Source organism: Anopheles moucheti, chromosome 2, assembly GCF_943734755.1.
Source record: "Anopheles moucheti chromosome 2, idAnoMoucSN_F20_07, whole genome shotgun sequence".
Classification (NCBI taxonomy): Eukaryota; Metazoa; Arthropoda; class Insecta; order Diptera; family Culicidae; genus Anopheles; species Anopheles moucheti.
This window is the reverse complement of record NC_069140.1, coordinates 101252230-101272964: the sequence shown is the minus strand read 5'-3', so window position 1 is coordinate 101272964 and position 20735 is coordinate 101252230. Positions and strand designations below refer to the sequence as shown.

Below are 20735 nucleotides of genomic sequence, written 5' to 3'. Positions count from 1 at the left end.
AGTAACGTAGTTTCCGGAAATTGAAGCACTCTAGGAGTTTGAAGCATTTATTTATTGAAAAGTCAATCAAGTAGTGTGAATCAACGAACCTATCGTCAGAAGATGCTAAGATAGTTTCCTATTTATTTAATTAAATTATAAAGTCAACATCAATTGGGTCACACAAAACAAGCTCTCTTTTGCAATATCCAACCACCATGAATTTAAAGTACGAATTCCTCGCTTCTGTGCTAACGTACCGGCTTTTGCTACAATTTGCTCACCATGCTCTGAAATTTGCATTCGGTTCATTAAACTTCCAACAGGTGTCGTAAGTACCCTCCGACCAGCATGATGCGTCATCGTCTAACGAGCACTACGCACTTACTGCACTGAGAGAGAAAAAAAACCTCCCCAAACCGAAGTGGTTTCCCTTTCCCGAGGGCTAAACAAACACAAATCAAATCTGCAAATAAACATTGTCACCTTGGAAAATAAAAAGTCTCCCTTTCCAGTCGTGCCGGCAAACATTGCATAATGACATCGAATCAATCACTTCCCACGACAGGATTACCGATTCACATTGGGGACAATCCGCGTAACGACTTTTGCGAAAGGAAGATAAATTCTTGTGCCCTTTTCGTATTGCCGTGTCCGTTATCCGGGGTGTAAGAGTGAAGCTTTCATAATGGATTACACAATTATCTCGATGTAAAGTAAGAGTCTGTAACGATTACACTCACCCGATTGCGAAAGTATCCGTTACCTGGTGAAGATCTCAACAAATGAAGAAGTAATCGTTCACTGATGATGTTTAGATGGATTTTGTTTCTACAGCCCTTACAAAAGGTCAAGGTCAGGGAAAAAGGCTGTGGGGCGTATCGAATTACAGCTACCTTTACCTGAAAAGGGTAAACCAGAACCAGCTTAGTTCCAGTAGTACATCCTGCTCACGTGTCACGTTTTTACTCTGGCCATCTAAAACCACTAAGCGTGTGGATCAAATCCGGTTGCGGAATATGCGGTCCGGCTAGGAATGGTTGTCTCCGGATGGTGGGATTCATAAAATCCATATTCTTCCTGCTCCGCTTCGACAGACAGCGGACGAGCATAATGGAGTAACTTCGAAGGTGTTTCGCACACCAACACGTAACCATATTGAACGTGGTTCTATCTAACTTGTCCTAGACCAGTGTTTCGTCATAGGGCTTCTTTTGCCATTGACATTAGCGCGTACCGTGTCGTCTGGTACGCAATTTTCTTGCATAACTTTCACGCTGGTTTACCACCGTCACAGTTGATCGTCCGCAAGGTTGGACTACGATTCACCATACTGCCAGAACAGGCAACCCAGAACTTCTCCGCGGTAAATATCATAATGTGACTTTACGGAAATAATGTAATTATTTATCATATCTAATTAAATGCCTTCACAACATTCAGTCAGTTATGATGTTGAGGTTAAAGCGAATTATCGCATCATAACACATCAAGACATTCGAAAATAGTAATCTCATCAGGTGAACACATATCAAATCCTAAGGTTGATTACCGCTGGCAACTTTCTTATTGCGTCAGTCAATGGATGGTGTACTAGAAATTTCGAAACGTAATGTTCTGCCTGTCTGACTTTCATCACAAGGCTAACTTTTCTTAACGTCCAACTGTACGTTGGCACTAGTAAAGTGTTGCTGGCAACGTTTTCTAGAAACAACCTTCCAATGTTATAAGCGCCACACTAATGGTGACAAATTGCGTACGATTTGTTGTTGTTTCCGTTTGCAGATTCGATTGTGACAACTTTATTGATTGGAATTCACTCACCCTCGTGCCGGTATCGTTTCGCCCTGATACTACAAGTTGAAATATTTTAAGGAGAACAATTCCAAATTCACGACTTAACAGCAGTTCAACATCGTGTGCGCTTGAAATCGAGCAAAACAGAGCTTCACATTAAGGAGAAACCGCATCTTGCTAGGCGCGTAATAAATGGAGTGTAATTAAAATTTTCATTATTACCTTTAGCGCCATTATCGTTAACAGGCACCTTTAATTGCAAAAATAGAAGAAATGAAAAACGGTCCAATCAGTTCACATGAGAGCGCTTTTCAAAAGTAGGTGCTATTGCAAGAACGAATAAGTAAAAGCACACGCATCAATCACAACCGTTAACGTTAAACAAGCGTAACGTGTTGAGCGATGTACTTACCACCAGTACTTTAGACGATTAACTCATTAAATGTTATTAATTTGCACAGCATCTACCATCTGTTGCGTTTCGATTGTAAAATTAATTTACCGTAGCTCTGTTTTCCTTATACAAACGTCAACATCGCGCACGAGAAGTGTTTCATCTTACAACCTGCGCCACCACATCCATGTTTGTTCGTTGAGCATAAAATTAATATTGACATTTCGCTGTTCGACTTTTCGCAGCCTGCTGCTGTTCGCACTTTCCCCTTTGAACTGAGCTGAATGTGAGCCTTTTATGATGGTTTTCATCCTTCTGCTGACTTGACTTCTTTGCTCCTTTGTTCTGCTTGCCAACAGAGCATGCAGTCGGTGGGAAGTGTTTTTTTTAGTTCACAGAATCCGCAACAGAAAAAAAGTATTCAGCAACACTCTCCAACACTGTCTGGTTCAATCAAAATCCAATCTTCAATCAAATTGTGAACGTAATAGTAGAACGCTTTACTACCTTTTAGCCGTTTCTGCTCGAGCATCAAACGGGCGCCCGATTGACGCTTTTGAGCGTTGTTCTTCCATCGTCCGGGTGCAGATAAAACTCGTCCAAGCCCTTTGTACCTTAGCTCTAGCCATCAAATTGTCGTCAAAAAGTCTACACTCAAAAAGACATCGATTTGAAGGCCTAATACCTCCTGTACAGTTTGACGGTGGTTCATTCGTTTTAGCAGAGGCATCTGTATTCCTTCTCTTTCAATAAAGGGTTATTCCCTGTTAAAAATACTTTTAAAAACCCATCAAATATCGGTTCAATAAAAAATCTTAACAATCGATTTTATTCTTTTATCAATCTGTCTATCAGTGCACTTTGCACATTTGCATATTTTTAAACACAGGTCCAGCCACTGAGGAAATAAGGTACTTCCTGTAACTGCAAGCAACGTTACTAGGATTTCTCTTCTTATGCACCCAGAGATAGGTGGCTCAAAATAAAGCTGTATTGACGGTTAAATGTAGCATAAAACAATTATTTTTTACTTATTTTGCTTTACATGCTCTGTAGGCGGTTGTTTTCTGCCATTCCCTCCAATCAGCTATGACTTTAATTGTCCAATCAATCTCAATTAGCTTAGACAACCCTGCATTGTTGTACTCCGTTCCACTTTAAAAATCAATAATATAATCTCATCTTCACCACAGGACAATTACTGATGCTGCCGATATCGAAACATATTACACCGTTACACCGATATTTCGTATACATCGCACCTAATGCTCAGAATAGTATGTCCCTGCAACTACCCGAGCATTACTGCATGGGGACTTCTGCCCCAGCTATGATCACGCAGGTTCGATACTAAAAATCAATGACGGTGAAACACGGTGACCCGATTGAGATCCGGCACAAAATCTGGCGGTAAAAATCTCAACCACGGCAATCCATCAAGACAACCGCCAGCGAACCTGCGTTATCGTGTAATGTGATCATAAATATTCAAAAGCTTCATCATCTCTGCCAAACGCAGACCATGGCCGTAGACTTCAATCTCTAACCAGACGGTGCTCCTTAAACGCAACATTACATCAGTCATAAGATCTTCCCTGTGATCTGCTCGAGTAGTGCTTTAATGTTGCTTTAAAGAGCTAAGAAACGTTTCCCGCAACAACGCCCGCTTTCCAATACACCGAAGGTATCCAAAATCGATATCAATGAGAGGTATGATGTTCCGTGTGGGTAAATTGGTGGGATATGATAGCTTCCCGTGGAACATAGCAGAAGGACGTACGAAAAATTCAACCATCTTCGGAAGTTTATTAGAATCCCTGCCATCGAAGCCCCTTCGCTGTACGTCACAATTCGGTGCCGGTGTGCAGGAAATTGAATCCGTACACGGTGAGATCGGAGATGTGAGCCCACGAATCGAACCGCAACCGAGGCACCGCTCAATAACATAAAGAGCAATGTTTCCATTACTAAGCGCGAAAGTATGCCCAACAAAAGGCCTGGCCGGTTTCTTTGAAAGTGAAAGTTTTCCCACGAGATTTTCGACACTTCGGTCGGTCGAGAGAGATCGAAGCGCAGGCAACCTCAACACCATCCTGACTCGTACGGTCACTGCTGGAAAAAGCTGTTCAAATATTTGTACAACCGTTCGGATGGAAGCAGACGAGGGTAGGCCGTACTGCAAACCGCTTCAATGTGTTTAAGAATAGCTGGCATTTCCAGGAAAATCATCTCAATTGTTGCGAGCTGTAAAGGTATCGTACAGAGGTTGAGTGGGTTAATCGGATTTCGTTAAAAGATGAGACGACTTCTTAGAATCATGGAAAAAGTGATTTAAAGTCGTTTGTTTGTAAGCAATACACCTTGATGTGGGGTACACTTTTCACAATCGATTTCAACAATGGAGAAAACGGTAATAGAAGCAAATTCCATTAATTTTCACAGTATTTGAGGCGACACGCTTCTGAAGTATGCATTTTACACACCCCAAAACGTTTCTTGCTTTTTAACAATAGCCAGAAGACGTTTAATTCATACACAACTTTCCTGCCTACAAGATACATTCGACCCGGGAACGAGGCGCACACCAATGGAGACGCCTGGTATCCGGTAATCAATTGAATGGTTTCGTATCGACCACCTACACTTCTCGTACGAATTCCGTTTTCTGACCTTTTTTACCATTCATTCGAGTATGCCAGAAACATCCAAGCACGAAACACGTATAAAAAGGGAGTGTAAATGAAGACAACTTTATCGTCAATCGACAAACGTAGACAGCGTTCTTATTTATTTTTTTATTTCTTCGCCCATCGGCAAACACGCGGAAGGTCTTCCCGTGGGAAATGCAACGAATAGGGGGACTGCTATGTCTTCAGCAAGGGCAGCGGCGACTAGCAGAAGGCGCCACCAAGCGCGTTTACCTTTGTTCGGATCTCACCGAGATGCCGGAAGAACGTTGCGGGACACCGAAAACCATTTAAATTGTGATTAGTCCATCGGGCGGTAAACAACGTGACGCAGCTGAAAATACTGAAACCGATCATCGATATGGGCTCTAGAACGTGGCCGGGTGATGGTAGGCCATTTTTGGCATAGCGTTGACGAGGGTATATAGCACGCATAGAGGTCAGGACACATTTCATCCAACATCTACACGCATAAATGAGGAATTCTGTACATAGTAGAACACACTGTTTAGCAATCTATTATATAGTCATTATTTATTCATTATGGACCTATAATAGAAATAAAATCTTCCATAAATAAATAAACTTTTCAAGTTACTGTAAGTCTTTTCCTGTTTCGGATTCCGTATAGGAAACCAATATGGACCAATAGTCTTGAATGCTAGAAATAATTGGTAGGAAATAGTGATCAGAAAGTTGACACCGAAAGATATGCAAAGATTATATGTAAAGATTTACTGGAACTTTTGCGAATGCATTATAACTAGGACAAATTAAACACAACAGACGAACTTGAACCACAGTCAAAACAAATACTCTTGAGAAAGCGTCAACATCTCGAGTTTGCATGATCGCATCTTAACATAATCGCTACAACTTTCTGGTTTGAATGACAGAAGTCGATCGTTTTCGCCTATTGCACAGCGCTAGCAATGCAACATTGTTAATTCTACGTTGCTAAGAAGTCATTTCTTGCTAGTCATTGAAATTACTTCTCACTTTCACCCGCTTCTGCCTGCCTAGTGCTACTCAAACTGCCAAACTTTGGCTAATTATTTTTCCAACTAACAAGGCTGCAGCAAATAAAAATCACAACTCAATTCTTCCGATACCTTGCGGTTTGTTCGTAGAAGTTGGTTCGTCTTCTAGAGAACTAGTAGGACAACCAGGGGGGACTCAGGCGTTTTGCGGTTGAACCTGAACTCGAGTTGAAATTCAATATAGCTCCAAGCACCATGAACGGCACAGAGCACGGATTTTTTCTCAACTATTTCGTTTGACCTATTTCGGTACTCACAAACAACAGCAAACTTTAAACATGTTTGCTTGCAAATTAGCATCATCATCATCGTTATCACCGAGCAACACCGTTAATGGATATCGTTTGTGTTTAATTAAGTTCGCTTGCACAACGTGGCTTTCTTTTCCTTTGTGTATTAAGTTCAATATTTTCACCTTTCTTTCACTTATTGCATTCCTATGGTACAAGCAGTTGCACGGAAGCTCTCCGTTCATAATGAACATTGCAAACCCGTTCCCTTTAAAGGGTTTGAAATATTTTGGACCGAGACACTACCGCCGGTACTGTATTTGGAGCGAATAATTTAAACATATTTCCGTACAGCACGGTTAGCGAACGTAAGGTAGTTAGGAAAAGAAAGGCAAACAAAAGGTCCCGATAACTAGGACATGGGACAACTTCCGGCAAGCTACCTCCTATCGGTCTGTCACATGCCTTAAAGTTCATAAATTGCAATGAGTTACGATAACTGCTCGAACGTAGGTACCCTTCATTTACCGCTTTGGAAACTCGTACCGTAAGGGCTCAGGAGAAACGTTAAACGAAAGAGTGCCCCAAAAGAAACTTGGGGTAAGAAACGACATTTAAAGACGTGAAAGGCGTTTGTTTCTTTAAGAAGAATAAATCTTTAAAATTCAATAACTCACCTTATATTCATAGTATTCAAATACGCCGCATGTTAGATTCATAGAAATTATTTTGTTCATCTAATAGCTTTATAATCAGCTATACGAATATCATTCTGAGATGGTGGATAATATTCGGTACTTTGAGGTCTTTTTTTCCTTCAAATTAAATACTTTCTTCTGGGGAAAACCACAAGGTTTTTACCTTTCTTTTTAACCACGAGTTAGGACCGTTGCATCATTTCCGAAAGATGAAAGGATTACTAATTTCGTACCATCACTTTCACACCAGAATCATCATCAGCGTTATCGCAATTGTTTCTTTTTTTTTTAATTCGTCGCGAAGGTACAGACCTACGGATATCTTACCATTCCGTGCCGTTGATTTTTCTTTGATAATGTGAAGAATTCGTGCTTACGCGCCCTCGTGCAGCTAAGCGCCCGGTTAAAAGCCCTGTTAACGAAGTGAATTTTCTCCTGCCGCTCTGATGCTCCGTGAAAACTCAATTACGATCCGGTACATTCGGCGTCACGGATGATTGATTTGCATGTCGACCACTACATCGGAGTAACGTCGTACAAGCACAACGCATTTAAATGATGGCACGCAGCTTTTCACAAGGCGAAATATGCGCTCAGAATGTCGCGAAAGATTAGAGTGTAGCAATGGGAATGATTTGATTTGAACACCGAATAAAACGACTTAACTTGGAAGCGATTTCTTATGGTCTTATGATTATAATTATTAATATTATGGTTTAATAACATAAAGCAATACTCATTTAGAAAAATAACCCTAACTTTTCGAAGAAAGGTTCCAAAAACCACTCTATCAAAGTTATCCATATCCCGTCGGAATGTCTTGCAGACATTACCAGAATTTGATACTTATTATGCTAAATTGTAATGCAATCCAAGTATCGAGGTCATGGAAATCAAACATGGAAGCTACAAAAAAAAGTAAGAAGTGTATTAAAATTTAAATACTACTAAACACCTTGAGGCAGCCCCCGCGAAAAACCAGAAACTTAAATATCCCAATAATGCATCCTTCAATTATTTGGACAACTTTTTCGTTCGTGTGTAGATCAATTTTCCCCATTCTAAACAATAATAACACGTGTTAATAATTGCCACAACTTAACACTTCAACACCAACCCTTATTCGGTCGGTGCCAATGCAACGTGTGGACTGAACGGTTCGCTTTTGGACATTCCTTATGACTAATGAACAACTCTTTTCTTTAAGGGGGTAGTACACTCTGTCGGCCTGAAAGAAAGGATAATTATTGAGCTTTTTTTAACATATCGAGATATCTTTCTACTTCAGGAACTACCAGTGCGTGGCACGTCGGACGTTAACAATCTCTTCAGCGAACATTATAGATGCCGCAGCATTTAAGCTGACACAAAACTTGCGTTTTTTCATGGAATTTACAATCCAACTGCTGTTGTAATAAATACTGAATAAAAAAACTCTTTACATTAACTCTTAAATCTTTAATAAGCAAAATCAAACTAAATTCAAAGAAATAAACACTTCAAAGAGTTTATTTGCACCGGGCACCGGGGGCTGCCATTTCGCCACTTGCCGCCATATCACGCTACACGTAACACAGCGTTGTCCCATTAGTTTAAATACGTTTGACACAGCACTCAGCCAACGCGCCACCACCCAAACGATAGTTCGTTTACAAATCGAATCATGACTAAGTGAGGTTGATGCGTTGCTACGCGGTGTAATGGAACGAAGGCATATTTTGGCACACCGGCACAAGTAGAACACGGGAAAACCATTAAAAATGAATAAAGCGAGCAAATATGGTCGACCGAATGCATGCTTTTAATTTGTGCACCACGCAGGAAACAAAAGCATATGTAATAAAAAGCGAACAACTGGTCGACAATGTGGGATGAAACTGGCTGCAAATTGGATGAAACTAATGACGGATGATACCTGTTAGCTTTCATGAATGATTGACCTTTTTGTAACAGGCCAATTAGTCGCTTTAACCCGCCAAAGGTACCACATGAACGTGAAAGTATCGTAAAACAAGCTGTACAGATGACTCCTTTCAACGACACATCAAACGGTAATGGATTCCTTTGTGGACGATTCCAATCATTCATTCCCCTATCTGTATCTATGTAACTTCGATAAAGCAAGGCGAAGCAAAGCAATGTGGATGATCGTTTAACACTGCCCACTTTAAGCTGACAATATATTGAGCATATTTTTTCAATTTTTATTACACCTGCTCAATTTTGACTCTTACAATTAATCACTTTTCATGGGTCATAGTTATAAACTTTTAAGGTCTTAGCGTTAGCTCGTCCGCAACACAATATATCGATGTTGTTTTTTTATACATTGTTGCAAGCCAACATATTCTCCCACATTTGCTTCCGGTTCACGATCTCACTGAACTGTGGCTGTATTGTAGAAAGATTTACTACTCCCGAATCCAGACTGTGCGTAGCACTCCATCACCACGACGATGGAAAGGAAGCGATGCTGCTACTGATGCTACTGCTTCCGAGTCCGCTGGTTGTTGCTTGACTGGCGGTTGTTGTGCTACTATTAACGTGATCCATCGCTCGACTGGTTCTACCGCTCTGGTTTACCTGCAAGAAATAGTTCGATCTAAACCACCTGTTCACAACCAACCAGTAGTGTTTTTAACGAACGATAACTAATAGATCATGCGATCACAAATCCACCCGAAAGCGAACGACCGTGACCGAGACCGGCAAGATAGATTGGGGGAAGAAATTAATTCGTACTATTGCTGTTGTTGCTGGCGCTGTTTCCTCCGGCCGTGTTGCTGTTGCCTGTGTTACCGGTTCCCGACGAGGTCACACCACCAGTGCCACCGGTTCCGGTAGTAGACCCACTGCCACCGGTGCCAACTCCGGCACCACCACCGCCGCTTCCACCACCGCCTGGCGCAGTATTGTTGCCATTCGCGACGAAGGGTGTCCCAAGTCCGTACAGATGGCCACAATACTTGGCATTGTCAATATTGTCCTCAAAGAACATCTACGAGGGTAGCCGCACACGTCGATGGCATCCGTAAGGGACAAAGAAGAAAAAGAAAGAAAAAAGGCAAAGTGAATAAATAGCATACAAATGCTTAGAGCCGTCCCCTTTCCAACGCAGTCTACGTGTCCGAGTGAAAAAACATTTTGATTTGCGTTTGTGCTTTTATAGCTTGATAGCAGCTTGTAAATTCTATTCCAAAGTACGATAAATTCAACAAATTTGCATAAAACGATCGGCAATTTCTGCACGCGAACAAGATTAGGACCACAAATTTAAGCTAACATGAACAATAATTACCCCACTCGGGGAACCTTTTCCACCAACCCTGTGCTTGGGCCATTTCTGGGCTATCCCATTTTGTTAACACATTCTCGTTTAACCTCCGCTCATCGAACGGGGCCAGGTTGTTGATGCGGGGGCATCTGTGCGCAGGCATCTATTGGGAGCAGTGGCTCAACCATTCTAGCCAATTTGTAGGAGTTGTAACAGTTTCACAACAATTTTGATACGCGACAGTTCCACCCGAACCCCAAAACCGCTTGAACCATGCCAAAGCGTATAAAGACAAGTGCATTTTCCTGCGACGAGTTTTCTCCGCTGTCTACACTTCGGGTTTCCGGTGACTTTTCAACCGGGTATCGATATGATTCAGCGACTGACGAAGGTATCGCTCGTATCGTTCGGCACAGGAGCACTCGAAGCTACCGATACCGCTGCTATTGCGGCTCCGATTCGGGCTGATTTTCGTGTGAAGCGACATGTCGCCGTCACAGATCTGGTTATTGGTCGCGAAGCAATCATTGGTATGTACCTCTCGCATTTTGAAGAATGCCATCCCGGTGAGCAGCGAATCCGATCCGGCCTGATGCTGCGGCCCGACCCGTCTCAGCTCCAGCTGATCTGCTACCTCTTGCAGGCCGCCCTTTAGATTTTTACACGACTTCATCAGATACTTTACGTCGTAGATGGTCGGGAAGTAGATCCGCAGCAGTTCAAAAAAATCGCCCTCTTCGGCCGGCAGGTTCTGATCGGTGAGCAGCTTCAACAGGTACGCAAAGTCGTACCCGGAATGAAAGCTCAACCACTTGATGTTGTCCATCAGCACGATACCGGATGTCATGAGTAGTTCGGCAAAGTCCTGCGGATCGATACCGTCTTCTTCGTGCTTTTTAAACTGTATGCCCGAGTTGAGTAGTAGATCGATCGAGTCCTGTGCGTACATATCCTCGTTCAGATTGAACTTAAAATTAAACTGCCATGTTGAGAAGCCGGCCGGCGTACGCCCATCATCGTCCATAAACGTTAGACCGAGCTGGATGATGCGCAACAGATCCACGTTACAGCGCAGGCTTTGGTACTGGTAGTCGGCTGACGAGCGAAATTCGCCCACCGGTCTAGCAACCACGCCAGGAAATTCCGTATCCATCGCTACGTAATGATACTTCTGCACAATCAGCCGTATAGTGCGAAACTCCTCGTCCAGATTGTGTCGCCACACGTCCCGAATACCACATTCCTCGTTCGTCTGGGGATTCATGTTGCCTCCACCGCCACCACCGCCACCGTGACCACCGCCGCCACTAACCGCCGACGGCATTGCCTGGTGGCATACGAAAAGCACAAGTAAATAGAATACTAATTTAGAATAAAACTGGAATGTTATGCAAAGGAAAAACATGAAGTACGTCCCTCTTCGAAAGCAATGCTTGCGTGACTGCTAGATTTGACACAGATTCTAAGCTTAATTGCATCATTTTCAAACCGAAGGTGGTAAGACACCTGGGCAAAGCTGGAACCAAACACAAATGCATGAGTCTTACCTTGGTGAATCCCTTTTGGAGCCTTGTTGTGCTTGCTATATGATAAATGAAGCTTTCAGCACTGGGCTACACTTTCCGTGTCCTTGTATCTTTGCGCCGGTTTATATTTGTAACAGGCGGAAGAATTTGTTTTGTTTCGGTAGCTTCGCGAGAAAGGAATAAAAAAGAGCAAAATTAAAGCCCTTCACAGAGATATTCCGGGCAACATACTTACAGCTTACTAAACGATGCTGCTAGTGCACTGTGTTGCTAGTTACCATTCGCCATTCTGAGCGGCCCCTAGATGCTAATGGTGACTGTTTTCTCCTCTAGTTTTGCGCGGTGAGTGTCTTTCCTACGTCTTGATGCATGATGAAATACTGGGATAGCGTTGGATTCTTCGTGCATTTACGCTTCAACCCCTGAATCACACAACGTAGCGGGCGGATTTATGTTAACTTTCACTATAAACGTTCCAATAATCACCATGCAAAATTGTTCTAAACCTACGTTTCGGTATTGAAACGCGATAGCTTTAGCTGCGCTACAATAGCAAGCAAAAACGCCGAGCATGACAGCCTGCTTAAACTTCAAAAGGGGTAGGATAGTGTGGACACCTTTTGGTCAAATAATCTTCATGCGCGGCACGTTCATAAAACTACCTTTCCAACTATTGAGACCCCAAAATTTTATAAAAATTCAGCGTGAAGTGTTTTACTGTTTTAAGTGTTTATTTTTGGTTTAAATCATTATTAATTTCATCGATTCCTAATCGATGTGCTTTGCAGTCTACACGCTCCTGCACTTTTTTGACGTCGGGCAATGTTTACAAAACAGTTCTGGCAACAAAATTCTATAAACAGTTCTGGCCTCAGAAGCCAAGCAAAATGAACGCTGTACGCATAATTGCTAAAATGTGTCGATTTTGTTTGAACAAGAACCAGGAACAATTGTTTGCAGCCACCGAAATACTTGATTCTTCTCTGACAATCGAAATAATACGGCTATTCACAGGCCTGCAGGTACTTTCGTCATGTTTTGTTGGTGGCTCAATTCTTGAAAGCTGATTGAAATTCATGTTTTTTGGCAGCTCGAGACGATGGATACAAGCACGTTCGCAGTATGTGGGACCTGTAAAGATGTCCTTAACGCATGGGTTATATTCCGTAACACCTGTTTAAGCAATGATTTACTATTTAAACAATCGCTTCCAGTAAGCACCTTCTGCGATGACGCGGATGAAAATGGGATTCCAGTAAAATCACGGGAGATGAATTTGTTGAAGGTTGAAATTATGCTGCCAGATGAAAAATTAGTAGATCGCAACGATGTAAGTCAAACATGCATCAATGCGTTAGCTTCTGATAACGAATTGGCACAAATTAACCAAGAACCATTCGATGAAACTTTAACAAACGATAACGAAAGAGTTATATGCTCGTCGTATACGAATGAAATGGAGATGGAAACACGCTTTGAGCTTACAACGAAGAACGAACTTGAAGAAAACAACAGCGATTTCAGGCGAGCATGTCCACTTCTTGACAATGCGTATCAATCGCATGCAAAAACAGAAAAATCCCCAACCAAACGCAAACGGCAACTGTGCGTTACATGTGGAAAAATGGTAAAGAATTTATGGTATCACACCGGTACCCATGCAAACGACATCGCCTCTTACGCTTGTCCACAATGCCCGATGAAAATGAAAAACCAATCGAATCTCGCTCGTCACATACAAGCGGTACATTTGAAAAAAGTTGTTAAATCTTGTGAACCATGCGGAAGAGGCTTTTCTCATATCAATTCGTACAAGGCACACATGGTAGGTAAAGCACACTTGGCGTATTTAATATGTTAATTGAGTGATATTTCAATACAATTCTCTTTCAGCTGCTCTCAGCGATCGCGACATGGAGTTGGAGAAACATATCAGTGCCAATCGTGCTTGAAAACATTCAAACAGCCCAGCGGCTACAAAAAACACATATCCCAAGCACATAGCAACGAACGGAATTTTGTATGTTCCATATGTGGCAAACCGTTTAAGGATAAGTGAGTTATGGCGACGAGAATGTATCAATGTATCACTCCATTTACTAGCCTCTCTTTATTAAAACCCATCTCTACAGGCAAGCATTGAATCTGCACAAAAATGTGCATTCCACTGAGCGACCATACGTATGCGGCATGTGTCCGAAACAGTTTAAGGGTGCAAGCGCCAAACGAACACATGAATTGACCCACGTTGGGGTCGTTTTCAAATGCACACTCTGTGATAAATCGTATCAGTACAAATCTCTGTTGAACTTACATGTTAGGAAAACCCATCCAGAAGGAGTTTAGCCGTTGGACCTAGTTTTCCATCGACCGATAAAAATAAATAAACAAAATCACGAGGAATTCGATCAAACTCCAGCTCACATCAAAAATAAACTTAACTAACTCCTTATCATTAATCGTTTATTTTGTGCATTCGGTAACCCACCTGGCAAAATCCCACCCATACATATACAAAACCTTCTCAATAATTTCTCAATACCTTCGCGAAAGGCGTCGTTATTGAGAAGGTTTTGAACATGTGTGCGTGTTCGTGTCCCTCCGGCGTTCGTGTCCTCTTCGGGTATCGAGACATATTTCTTTCCATGTGTTAGTGTTAGTTTTCCCTTCCATTTCTTTCGTTCTTTCGGCGACAAAGGAAACACAGTACGATGCACAACACTTGCTATACGAAATACTTTACTTTATTTTTAATATAAAAATAATTATAAGATCACTTGCACACTACTTTCACTGCACTTAAAAAATAGAAACTGCGAAAACACTGCGAAACAATAGAAAAAAATCACTTTTATGGCTGAACGAATGCAGCCTTCCCTCGCTGAGTACATGACTGTGCGGATGACGCTTCCAATGACGCCGTCGGCCGCTCCTGGAATCGTCGTCTGAAACACAAGGAACCAGAAAAAAATGATATTAGAAAAGGTCCCAAACATTATCCTACACTTTATCTTACCTTATGCAACATGATGCACTAATATTTCACTGCTCCACGGCCGACTTACAAACGTCCATCATGCAAGCTGCTTCACCACAGCTGAGCACAACATTTACCGACGGCCTCACGGACTGTGTGCATGAGTGTGTTCTTCTTTCGCTCTCGATCTTTTCCGATCGCGGTTGCAATTGCCACTACACATTGACAAAATTGAGTAAAAAAACGATTCGTATTGCTCGATACGGTAAATTCGACACCAACACAAGCGCAAACGCGCTAAATTTCGTGTCCGTACAGCAAAAACCGAACGCAAACTTCGGGAAATGTCATATGGGAAGCTCATTATTAATATTTTTCTAAAGAAAATATCATCGATCTAAAATAGCACCCCAAACACATCTAGCTTATGTTTGTCAGTCCGCCTTGTCCGCCTACAGAGTGACCAGCACTGTGTTTGACGTTTGGTCTCTATTGTTTGTTCTCTATTGACGTTTGGTCTCTGTTGTTATCAAACAAACTCCAAACTCCGCCTCTGTGTGCGAAATGGTAGAAACACTGCGCGAAATCGACCAGATTTGCCGACTTTGTTTATCCGAGCAAAAGGAACTACTAATTTCCGTTAAGCATGCATTTGGCAACTTGCTTTCCGCCGGGGACGTTGAAAGATTCACCGGTATACAGGTTTGTTCAGACCATATGAGTGCAGTGGCAGTGATCCTCAATATTTACTTGTGGTTCTTCATGTGTTCCAGATTCCAACGGAAGACAACGTTCCCTACGTGATATGCATGGAGTGTAAAAACGTATTAAGGAAATCGGTTGCCTTTCGCAACTCGTGCTTGCGAAATGATAGACTCTATAATCAACTGTTCTCAGCATTCATCACGAATGCTGGTCAGGAATGCCCCAGTAGACAACAGCAATGCAAAGAGCAAAGAAAGCATCATCAAAAAAGCTATGAAGCAGATTACAACGATATTGAGGAGTGCAACCTCGAAGATAGTAGTGACACAGAAATAATCAGTTTGCAGAACACAACGTTGGAATATTCCATTAGTCACAAGCATCTACCAGATTCCTGTTATACGGAAGAGTTGGACGACTGTGCCAATAGTCCTGATAAACGCAAAGCTATTGAACTTGACGCACCGCGAGCAAAATCAGAACGCTCAGCTAGTAAAAATATAAAGGCCCATAAGGAGATATCGACTAGCAGCGAAACAATGATGCGGGAAGATCAAATACCATTCGACATGTCTGACGAATTCTATTTCCCGTATTCAACGAGACAACTATGTGACATATGTGGCCAGATGGTAACGAATATCAATCGGCACTTGCTAAGCCACACGAAACAAGCGAAATTCGCTTGTCCACACTGTCCCGTGCAAATGACGGACAGCTCCAATCTTATGCGTCATATAAGAGCCGTACACAACAAAACAATCGTTAAAACATGTGAAATATGTGGCAAGGGATTCACACACTACAATACCTACAATTCGCACATAGTACGTGCTGCACATACGGAATACTTTCGGAGAATACTGATGTTTCCTATCCCGTTTTAGCGCTCCAAGCATAACATTGGGGATAAGTATGAGTGCAAAATTTGTCGAAGGAAATTCAACCACCATAGTGGAGTTAGGGAGCACACTAAACGCGTACACAATTTTGAAAGCAAATTCGGATGCTCGCTATGTTCCAAACGGTTTAAGACTAGGTAAGTTTCAGGTTGTACCTGTAATTCCGTAAGCGAATGTTTTGATTCTTCACTTTTCCATTTTCAGCAAAGCGCTGCAAATACACGGCAGGGTACATTCTAGCGAACAGCCGTACTCTTGCAATCAATGTCCGAAGCGGTTCAAAAGCGGGTACGCTCGCAATATTCATCAACTTACACACAGTGGTGTCGTTTTTTCTTGTCAGATATGCGATAAGACCTATCGGTACAAAGCATTGCTTAACATGCATTTAAGAAAAACCCATCCAGAAATGTGTCCCCAAAACGATGACGATTATAGTGGAATCCCTTAATGGTGGCAATACTGATAAAATAAAGATTGAACACTAATATCATACTTTCTTCCTTCGCTATATTGCCCCTTATAACAAAGAGGAATGCGTACAACTGAAGAGAGCTAGACGAAGTTCCCAACGGCATGTTCGAATGCAGAACATCACACACTTGCATATTTGCAGTGCACTTGCATATCCCCTTGGAGCCCCATGGCGTAATTTTTATGGAGGTGTAACTAACCACACTAACACTAACTTTCCATACAAACCAGCTGTTTTCAGCTTTCCGATATCAGGAGAGCATGTTTTTCAAGAGGTAACACCTGGTACCAGCCGAGCAAGCACAAATCACGCGCTTCCCGGTAGTTGCAATCCCAAGTTGTTGCATGTAAGATGTTGCATGACAGATGTTGCGCAACATATGTCGCGCAACATATGTTACATGCCAGATGCTGTGCAACATATGTTGCGCAACATGTGTTGTGCAACATCTTGGTACTCGGCTGGTACCAGGTGTTACATCTTGAAAAACATGCTCTCCTGGTATCGAAAAGCTGAAAACAGCTGGTTTGTATGGAAAGTTAGTGTTTATACATTGCATACCTTCAGACGGTATTCGAGCAAAATTGCTGTACTAGGTGTTTAAACATTGCATACCTTTCGGCGGTTTTCGACCAAAATTGCTGTACTAGGTGCTACCTCTTCCGTGGATGTTCTCCTGGTACCATACATTCGGAAACTGGTAGTTTTCGAGGAAATTTTTCTCGACCAACGGGAAAGTTAGTGTTTAAACATTGCATACCTTTCGGCGGTTTTCGATCAAAATTGCTGTACTAGGTTCTACCTCTTCCGTGGATGCTCTCCTATGCATTCGGTACTGGTACTATACATTCGGAAATTCTGGTGCAATTTCGTTTATAATTTAAAGTCACATAGTCGATATTCTTCTCTGCATTGAATTTATCACATAGAAACAAATGTTTTATGTTTGCAGATGTTGTGATAATGTTTTAACAAGGCAGATATTTTTGATCAATTTTTACCTTTTAAATTAATTTTTTTGGTGTAAATTAACTCTACTGTAATATTTTCAAAAATCGCACAATCGGCACACATTTTTTGGGGCCCCCAAATCGGCGAGGTCCTAGGCGACCGCCTACTCCGTCTACCGTTTGATCCGCCGTTGCATATTTCAAACCTTCCGTATAAACACGACTGTTTTGGGAACGTCTAATCATCCATTCCGCTGGGTTTGTTGTTGTACTGTGTACACAATTTTTACGAAGATTGATCTCTTCCGCAATTCTCAAGCCAAAAAGCCAAGTGATCCCTTGAGCCACACTAGGGCTGAAGTGTCCTGCAGTTAAATAGAAGGTGTTCAATAACGAAAGCTGCAAAAACCCAAGGGTTTAAAGAGGAGTAGTTCGGATTCCAATCACTTGTTTATGTTTGCTTGTAGCTATGGAGATTATAAAAAGATGTACAGCGTACAAACGTGTATTAATAACAACAAGCGATAATGATAGGAAGCAGATCATATCGGCCCACGAAAACGGTTTTAACCCATCAGTAATAGCCCATATGTTGAGCTTAAAGAAAGCGACTGTGAATGGGATCATAAAAAGGTATAAAGAAACTTGGCAAATCGAAGCTAAAAAGCGTGGTAGGAACCATGCCAAATTGTTGACGACAGAAGCCGTGGACAGTATTCGAGAATGGATCACCGAAAACAACAATATTACTCTTAACACACTGGTTGAGAAAGTATTCGCAAAATACGGTGTGCGAGTGGGCATTTCAACCATAGCGAAAGAAGTGAAAGGGCTAAACCGCTTATTAAAAAAGACAGAAAGGGAGTCTAGAATGGTGCAAGCAATATGGCAAATTTGTCATTTTTGCTTAAGCCAAGATGAAGAGACGCTTGCCCCTATTACAAACATACTGGATTCTTATTTAACCATTGAAAATATAGAACGATTCACAGGTGTTTCTGTAAGTCTAGTTGACCCAAAAATTTAATATATAACTATAACTGTTGTGTGTTACTTTTTTGCAGATAAAATTTAACGACCGATCTATGTACGCTGTATGCCCGGACTGCACGAACACGTTGCAAAATTCAGTCCTTTTCCGTTTTTCTTGTATAAGGAATGATGCCTATTTGCGAGAACACTTCCCGCTAGACAAACCTACACCAGCCTCAAGCAATTTGGACGCACGCGACGAGCACGACCCGTTGGAAATGGACAATGATTATACAGTATTCGAAATCTGCGAACCATTAGCCTCGGGACATGACTCTGATAGTCAAGAAACATTAAAAACAACGAACTCATTCGAACAAGTGGTGAAGGAAAAGTACAAACCAACTAATTTCACCCAGCCAAGCACGACGCAAAATATTGATAGCCAACCACGTTTAACTGTATCAAATAGGCTTAAACTATTGAAAGTAAAGGAAGAGTTCGACCCAGCTAATTTTATCGATTCAAACACGAAACAAAACTCTGGTTGTAAAGCACCATTGAATGTTAGAAACGACACGTTTGAACTATTGGAAGTAGAGGAAGAGTATGACTCCGCAAATTGTCCTGAGCCAATTACTGTACAAGACTCTGATAGCCCATCAACGTTGCATCAACCAACCATACCGGAATTAGTGAATGTAGAAGACTCCGCTAACTACATCGAACGAGCTGAAACCACGTGTTCCGATAGCGACGAGCACGAACCAGACGATGGTGAGAACGCATCGCATGGCTCAAATCGTGGAACCATTCGGGGTACAAACAACAAAATACGTGTGTATAAAAATGGAGTTAATCTATTCAATATTCCACGTCAAGAACAAAAGATGCTTTGTAATATTTGTGGCAAATTTATCACACACCTAGTAAACCATATGGCTATTCACACGCAGGAGACCAAATATGCATGCCCACATTGTCCCGCAAGAATGACGCATTTGGCAAATCTAACGCGCCACATTCAAGCCGTACACTTGAAGGTGATAAGAAAATCATGCGAATTATGCGGCAAAGGATTTACCAGCAAAAATAGCCTATTATCACATATGGTAAAAAAATGCAAAATTTAGCGGTGGGCTGGAAATTAACTATCTATACTTTTAGCGTTCTAATCATGGTATTGGGAAACTACACGAATGCAAAATTTGTTCAAAAAAATATAGTTATCCGAGCGGTTTGAGGGAACATTACAATCGCACGCATGATGCGCAGTACCATAAGTGTGCGACATGTGACAAAGGTTTTACAACGAGGTAGAATAATTTCTATTTTGCCCAGCTTTTACAAGTCTATACAGAAAAATGGTTTCTTTTTCCTTACAGACCAGCGCTACGAAATCATCAGGCGGTGCACTTTTCACATAAGCCTTTTGCCTGCAGCGAGTGTCCAAAAAGCTTCAAAAGTAGTAACGCGAGAAAAACGCATTATGCGGCAATTCATAGCGGGATTCTTTTCAAATGCACCATTTGCGACAAATCGTATCGTTACAAATCGCTTCTCAATGCGCATCTTCGGAAAATGCACGCAAGTAACGACGATGGCAGTGAATAATGCTGTTAAATGCGATGTATGTTTCAAACAGCTGCAGTTGACTACTTCATGAATACATTCTTTTCTTATCAGATATATAAATTGCGACAATCTTGATTTCTCTATGACGAATCCACTGAATCAGGAGTTCATCATTCTTGTTCGATGTACCCACAGAGCTTGGCAACAAGTACATATCCGAAAGGAATGAATTAACGAAGAGGCCAAATGTAAGGAGTACGGTGAATGTAAAAAAAACTAAATTAAAAGCATGTCATGGCTTAAAAGTTTACTCTGTTGCTTTGGCATGTTGGCATGTATTACAACAATTCCTTCTGCAATCGAATATGGAATGACGAAGTACCTAACGGCATGCTCGAACAACACAACATCACACACTTGCATATTTAAAACCTTCCGTATAAACCCGATTGTTTCGGGAACGTCAAGTAATCCTTTCCGCTGGGTTTGTTGTTGTTTTGAGTACGCCTTTGGTATGAGTGCTGCTTGCAAAAGAGAAGTTAAAAATTTAAAAA

The 20735-nt window shown here is 41.7% G+C and overlaps 4 protein-coding genes across 6 annotated transcripts; 3 read left to right on the top strand and 1 right to left on the bottom strand.

Annotated features, from left to right (window-relative positions):
• Positions 1–9015: 9015 nt before the first annotated feature.
• LOC128297581 (CCR4-NOT transcription complex subunit 7) lies at positions 9016–12155 on the bottom strand. 2 transcript variants are annotated; one of them, XM_053033251.1, is made up of 5 exons: positions 11861–12155; positions 11647–11789; positions 10638–11426; positions 9568–9823; positions 9016–9427 (listed from the first exon to the last, which is right to left on the bottom strand). In XM_053033251.1, the coding sequence occupies exons 3-5, from the start codon at positions 11421–11423 to the stop codon at positions 9405–9407; spliced, it is 1065 nt and encodes a 354-aa protein (XP_052889211.1). In that variant the 5' UTR covers positions 11424–11426; positions 11647–11789; positions 11861–12155; the 3' UTR covers positions 9016–9404. The 2 variants fall into 2 exon arrangements, with proteins under 2 accessions (XP_052889211.1, XP_052889212.1); XM_053033252.1 differs by having other exon boundaries at positions 9016–9408.
• A 352-nt stretch (positions 12156–12507) lies between these two features.
• On the top strand, positions 12508–14018 carry LOC128297577 (zinc finger protein 578-like). Its single transcript, XM_053033247.1, has 4 exons — positions 12508–12647; positions 12716–13450; positions 13529–13680; positions 13758–14018. The coding sequence occupies exons 1-4, from the start codon at positions 12513–12515 to the stop codon at positions 13969–13971; spliced, it is 1236 nt and encodes a 411-aa protein (XP_052889207.1). The 5' UTR covers positions 12508–12512; the 3' UTR covers positions 13972–14018.
• Positions 14019–15132: 1114 nt separating this feature from the next.
• Positions 15133–16661, top strand: LOC128297576 (zinc finger protein 235-like). The gene is made up of 4 exons (XM_053033246.1): positions 15133–15304; positions 15376–16134; positions 16195–16346; positions 16414–16661. Exons 1-4 carry the CDS (start codon positions 15167–15169, stop codon positions 16658–16660), a joined length of 1296 nt encoding a protein of 431 aa, XP_052889206.1. The 5' UTR covers positions 15133–15166; the 3' UTR covers position 16661.
• Positions 16662–17923: 1262 nt separating this feature from the next.
• LOC128297572 (zinc finger protein 54-like) lies at positions 17924–20286 on the top strand. Of its 2 annotated transcripts, XM_053033242.1 has the most exons (5): positions 17924–18016; positions 18102–18634; positions 18699–19718; positions 19774–19922; positions 19992–20286. In XM_053033242.1, the coding sequence occupies exons 2-5, from the start codon at positions 18104–18106 to the stop codon at positions 20218–20220; spliced, it is 1929 nt and encodes a 642-aa protein (XP_052889202.1). In that variant the 5' UTR covers positions 17924–18016; positions 18102–18103; the 3' UTR covers positions 20221–20286. The 2 variants fall into 2 exon arrangements, with proteins under 2 accessions (XP_052889202.1, XP_052889201.1); XM_053033241.1 differs by having other exon boundaries at positions 17977–18634.
• Positions 20287–20735: the final 449 nt, after the last annotated feature.

What these genes read in the sequence shown, in the direction of transcription:
- LOC128297581 (XM_053033251.1), bottom strand. Translation starts at nt 11,423, where the DNA reads ATGCCGTCGGCGGTTAGTGGCGGCGGTGGTCACGGTGGCGGTGGTGGC. An exon ending in CATTCTTCAAAATGCGAGAG is followed by an intron (nt 9,824 to 10,637) that starts GTACATACCAAT and finishes CTACCCTCGTAG; the next exon opens with ATGTTCTTTGAGGACAATAT. An exon ending in CGCCAGCAACAACAGCAATA is followed by an intron (nt 9,428 to 9,567) that starts GTACGAATTAAT and finishes CAGGTGGTTTAG; the next exon opens with ATCGAACTATTTCTTGCAGG.
- LOC128297577 (XM_053033247.1), top strand. Translation starts at nt 12,513, where the DNA reads ATGAACGCTGTACGCATAATTGCTAAAATGTGTCGATTTTGTTTGAAC. An exon ending in GGCTATTCACAGGCCTGCAG is followed by an intron (nt 12,648 to 12,715) that starts GTACTTTCGTCA and finishes GTTTTTTGGCAG; the next exon opens with CTCGAGACGATGGATACAAG. An exon ending in ATTCGTACAAGGCACACATG is followed by an intron (nt 13,451 to 13,528) that starts GTAGGTAAAGCA and finishes AGCTGCTCTCAG; the next exon opens with CGATCGCGACATGGAGTTGG.
- LOC128297576 (XM_053033246.1), top strand. Translation starts at nt 15,167, where the DNA reads ATGGTAGAAACACTGCGCGAAATCGACCAGATTTGCCGACTTTGTTTA. An exon ending in AAAGATTCACCGGTATACAG is followed by an intron (nt 15,305 to 15,375) that starts GTTTGTTCAGAC and finishes CATGTGTTCCAG; the next exon opens with ATTCCAACGGAAGACAACGT. An exon ending in ATACCTACAATTCGCACATA is followed by an intron (nt 16,135 to 16,194) that starts GTACGTGCTGCA and finishes ATCCCGTTTTAG; the next exon opens with CGCTCCAAGCATAACATTGG.
- LOC128297572 (XM_053033242.1), top strand. Translation starts at nt 18,104, where the DNA reads ATGGAGATTATAAAAAGATGTACAGCGTACAAACGTGTATTAATAACA. An exon ending in AACGATTCACAGGTGTTTCT is followed by an intron (nt 18,635 to 18,698) that starts GTAAGTCTAGTT and finishes ACTTTTTTGCAG; the next exon opens with ATAAAATTTAACGACCGATC. An exon ending in ATAGCCTATTATCACATATG is followed by an intron (nt 19,719 to 19,773) that starts GTAAAAAAATGC and finishes CTATACTTTTAG; the next exon opens with CGTTCTAATCATGGTATTGG.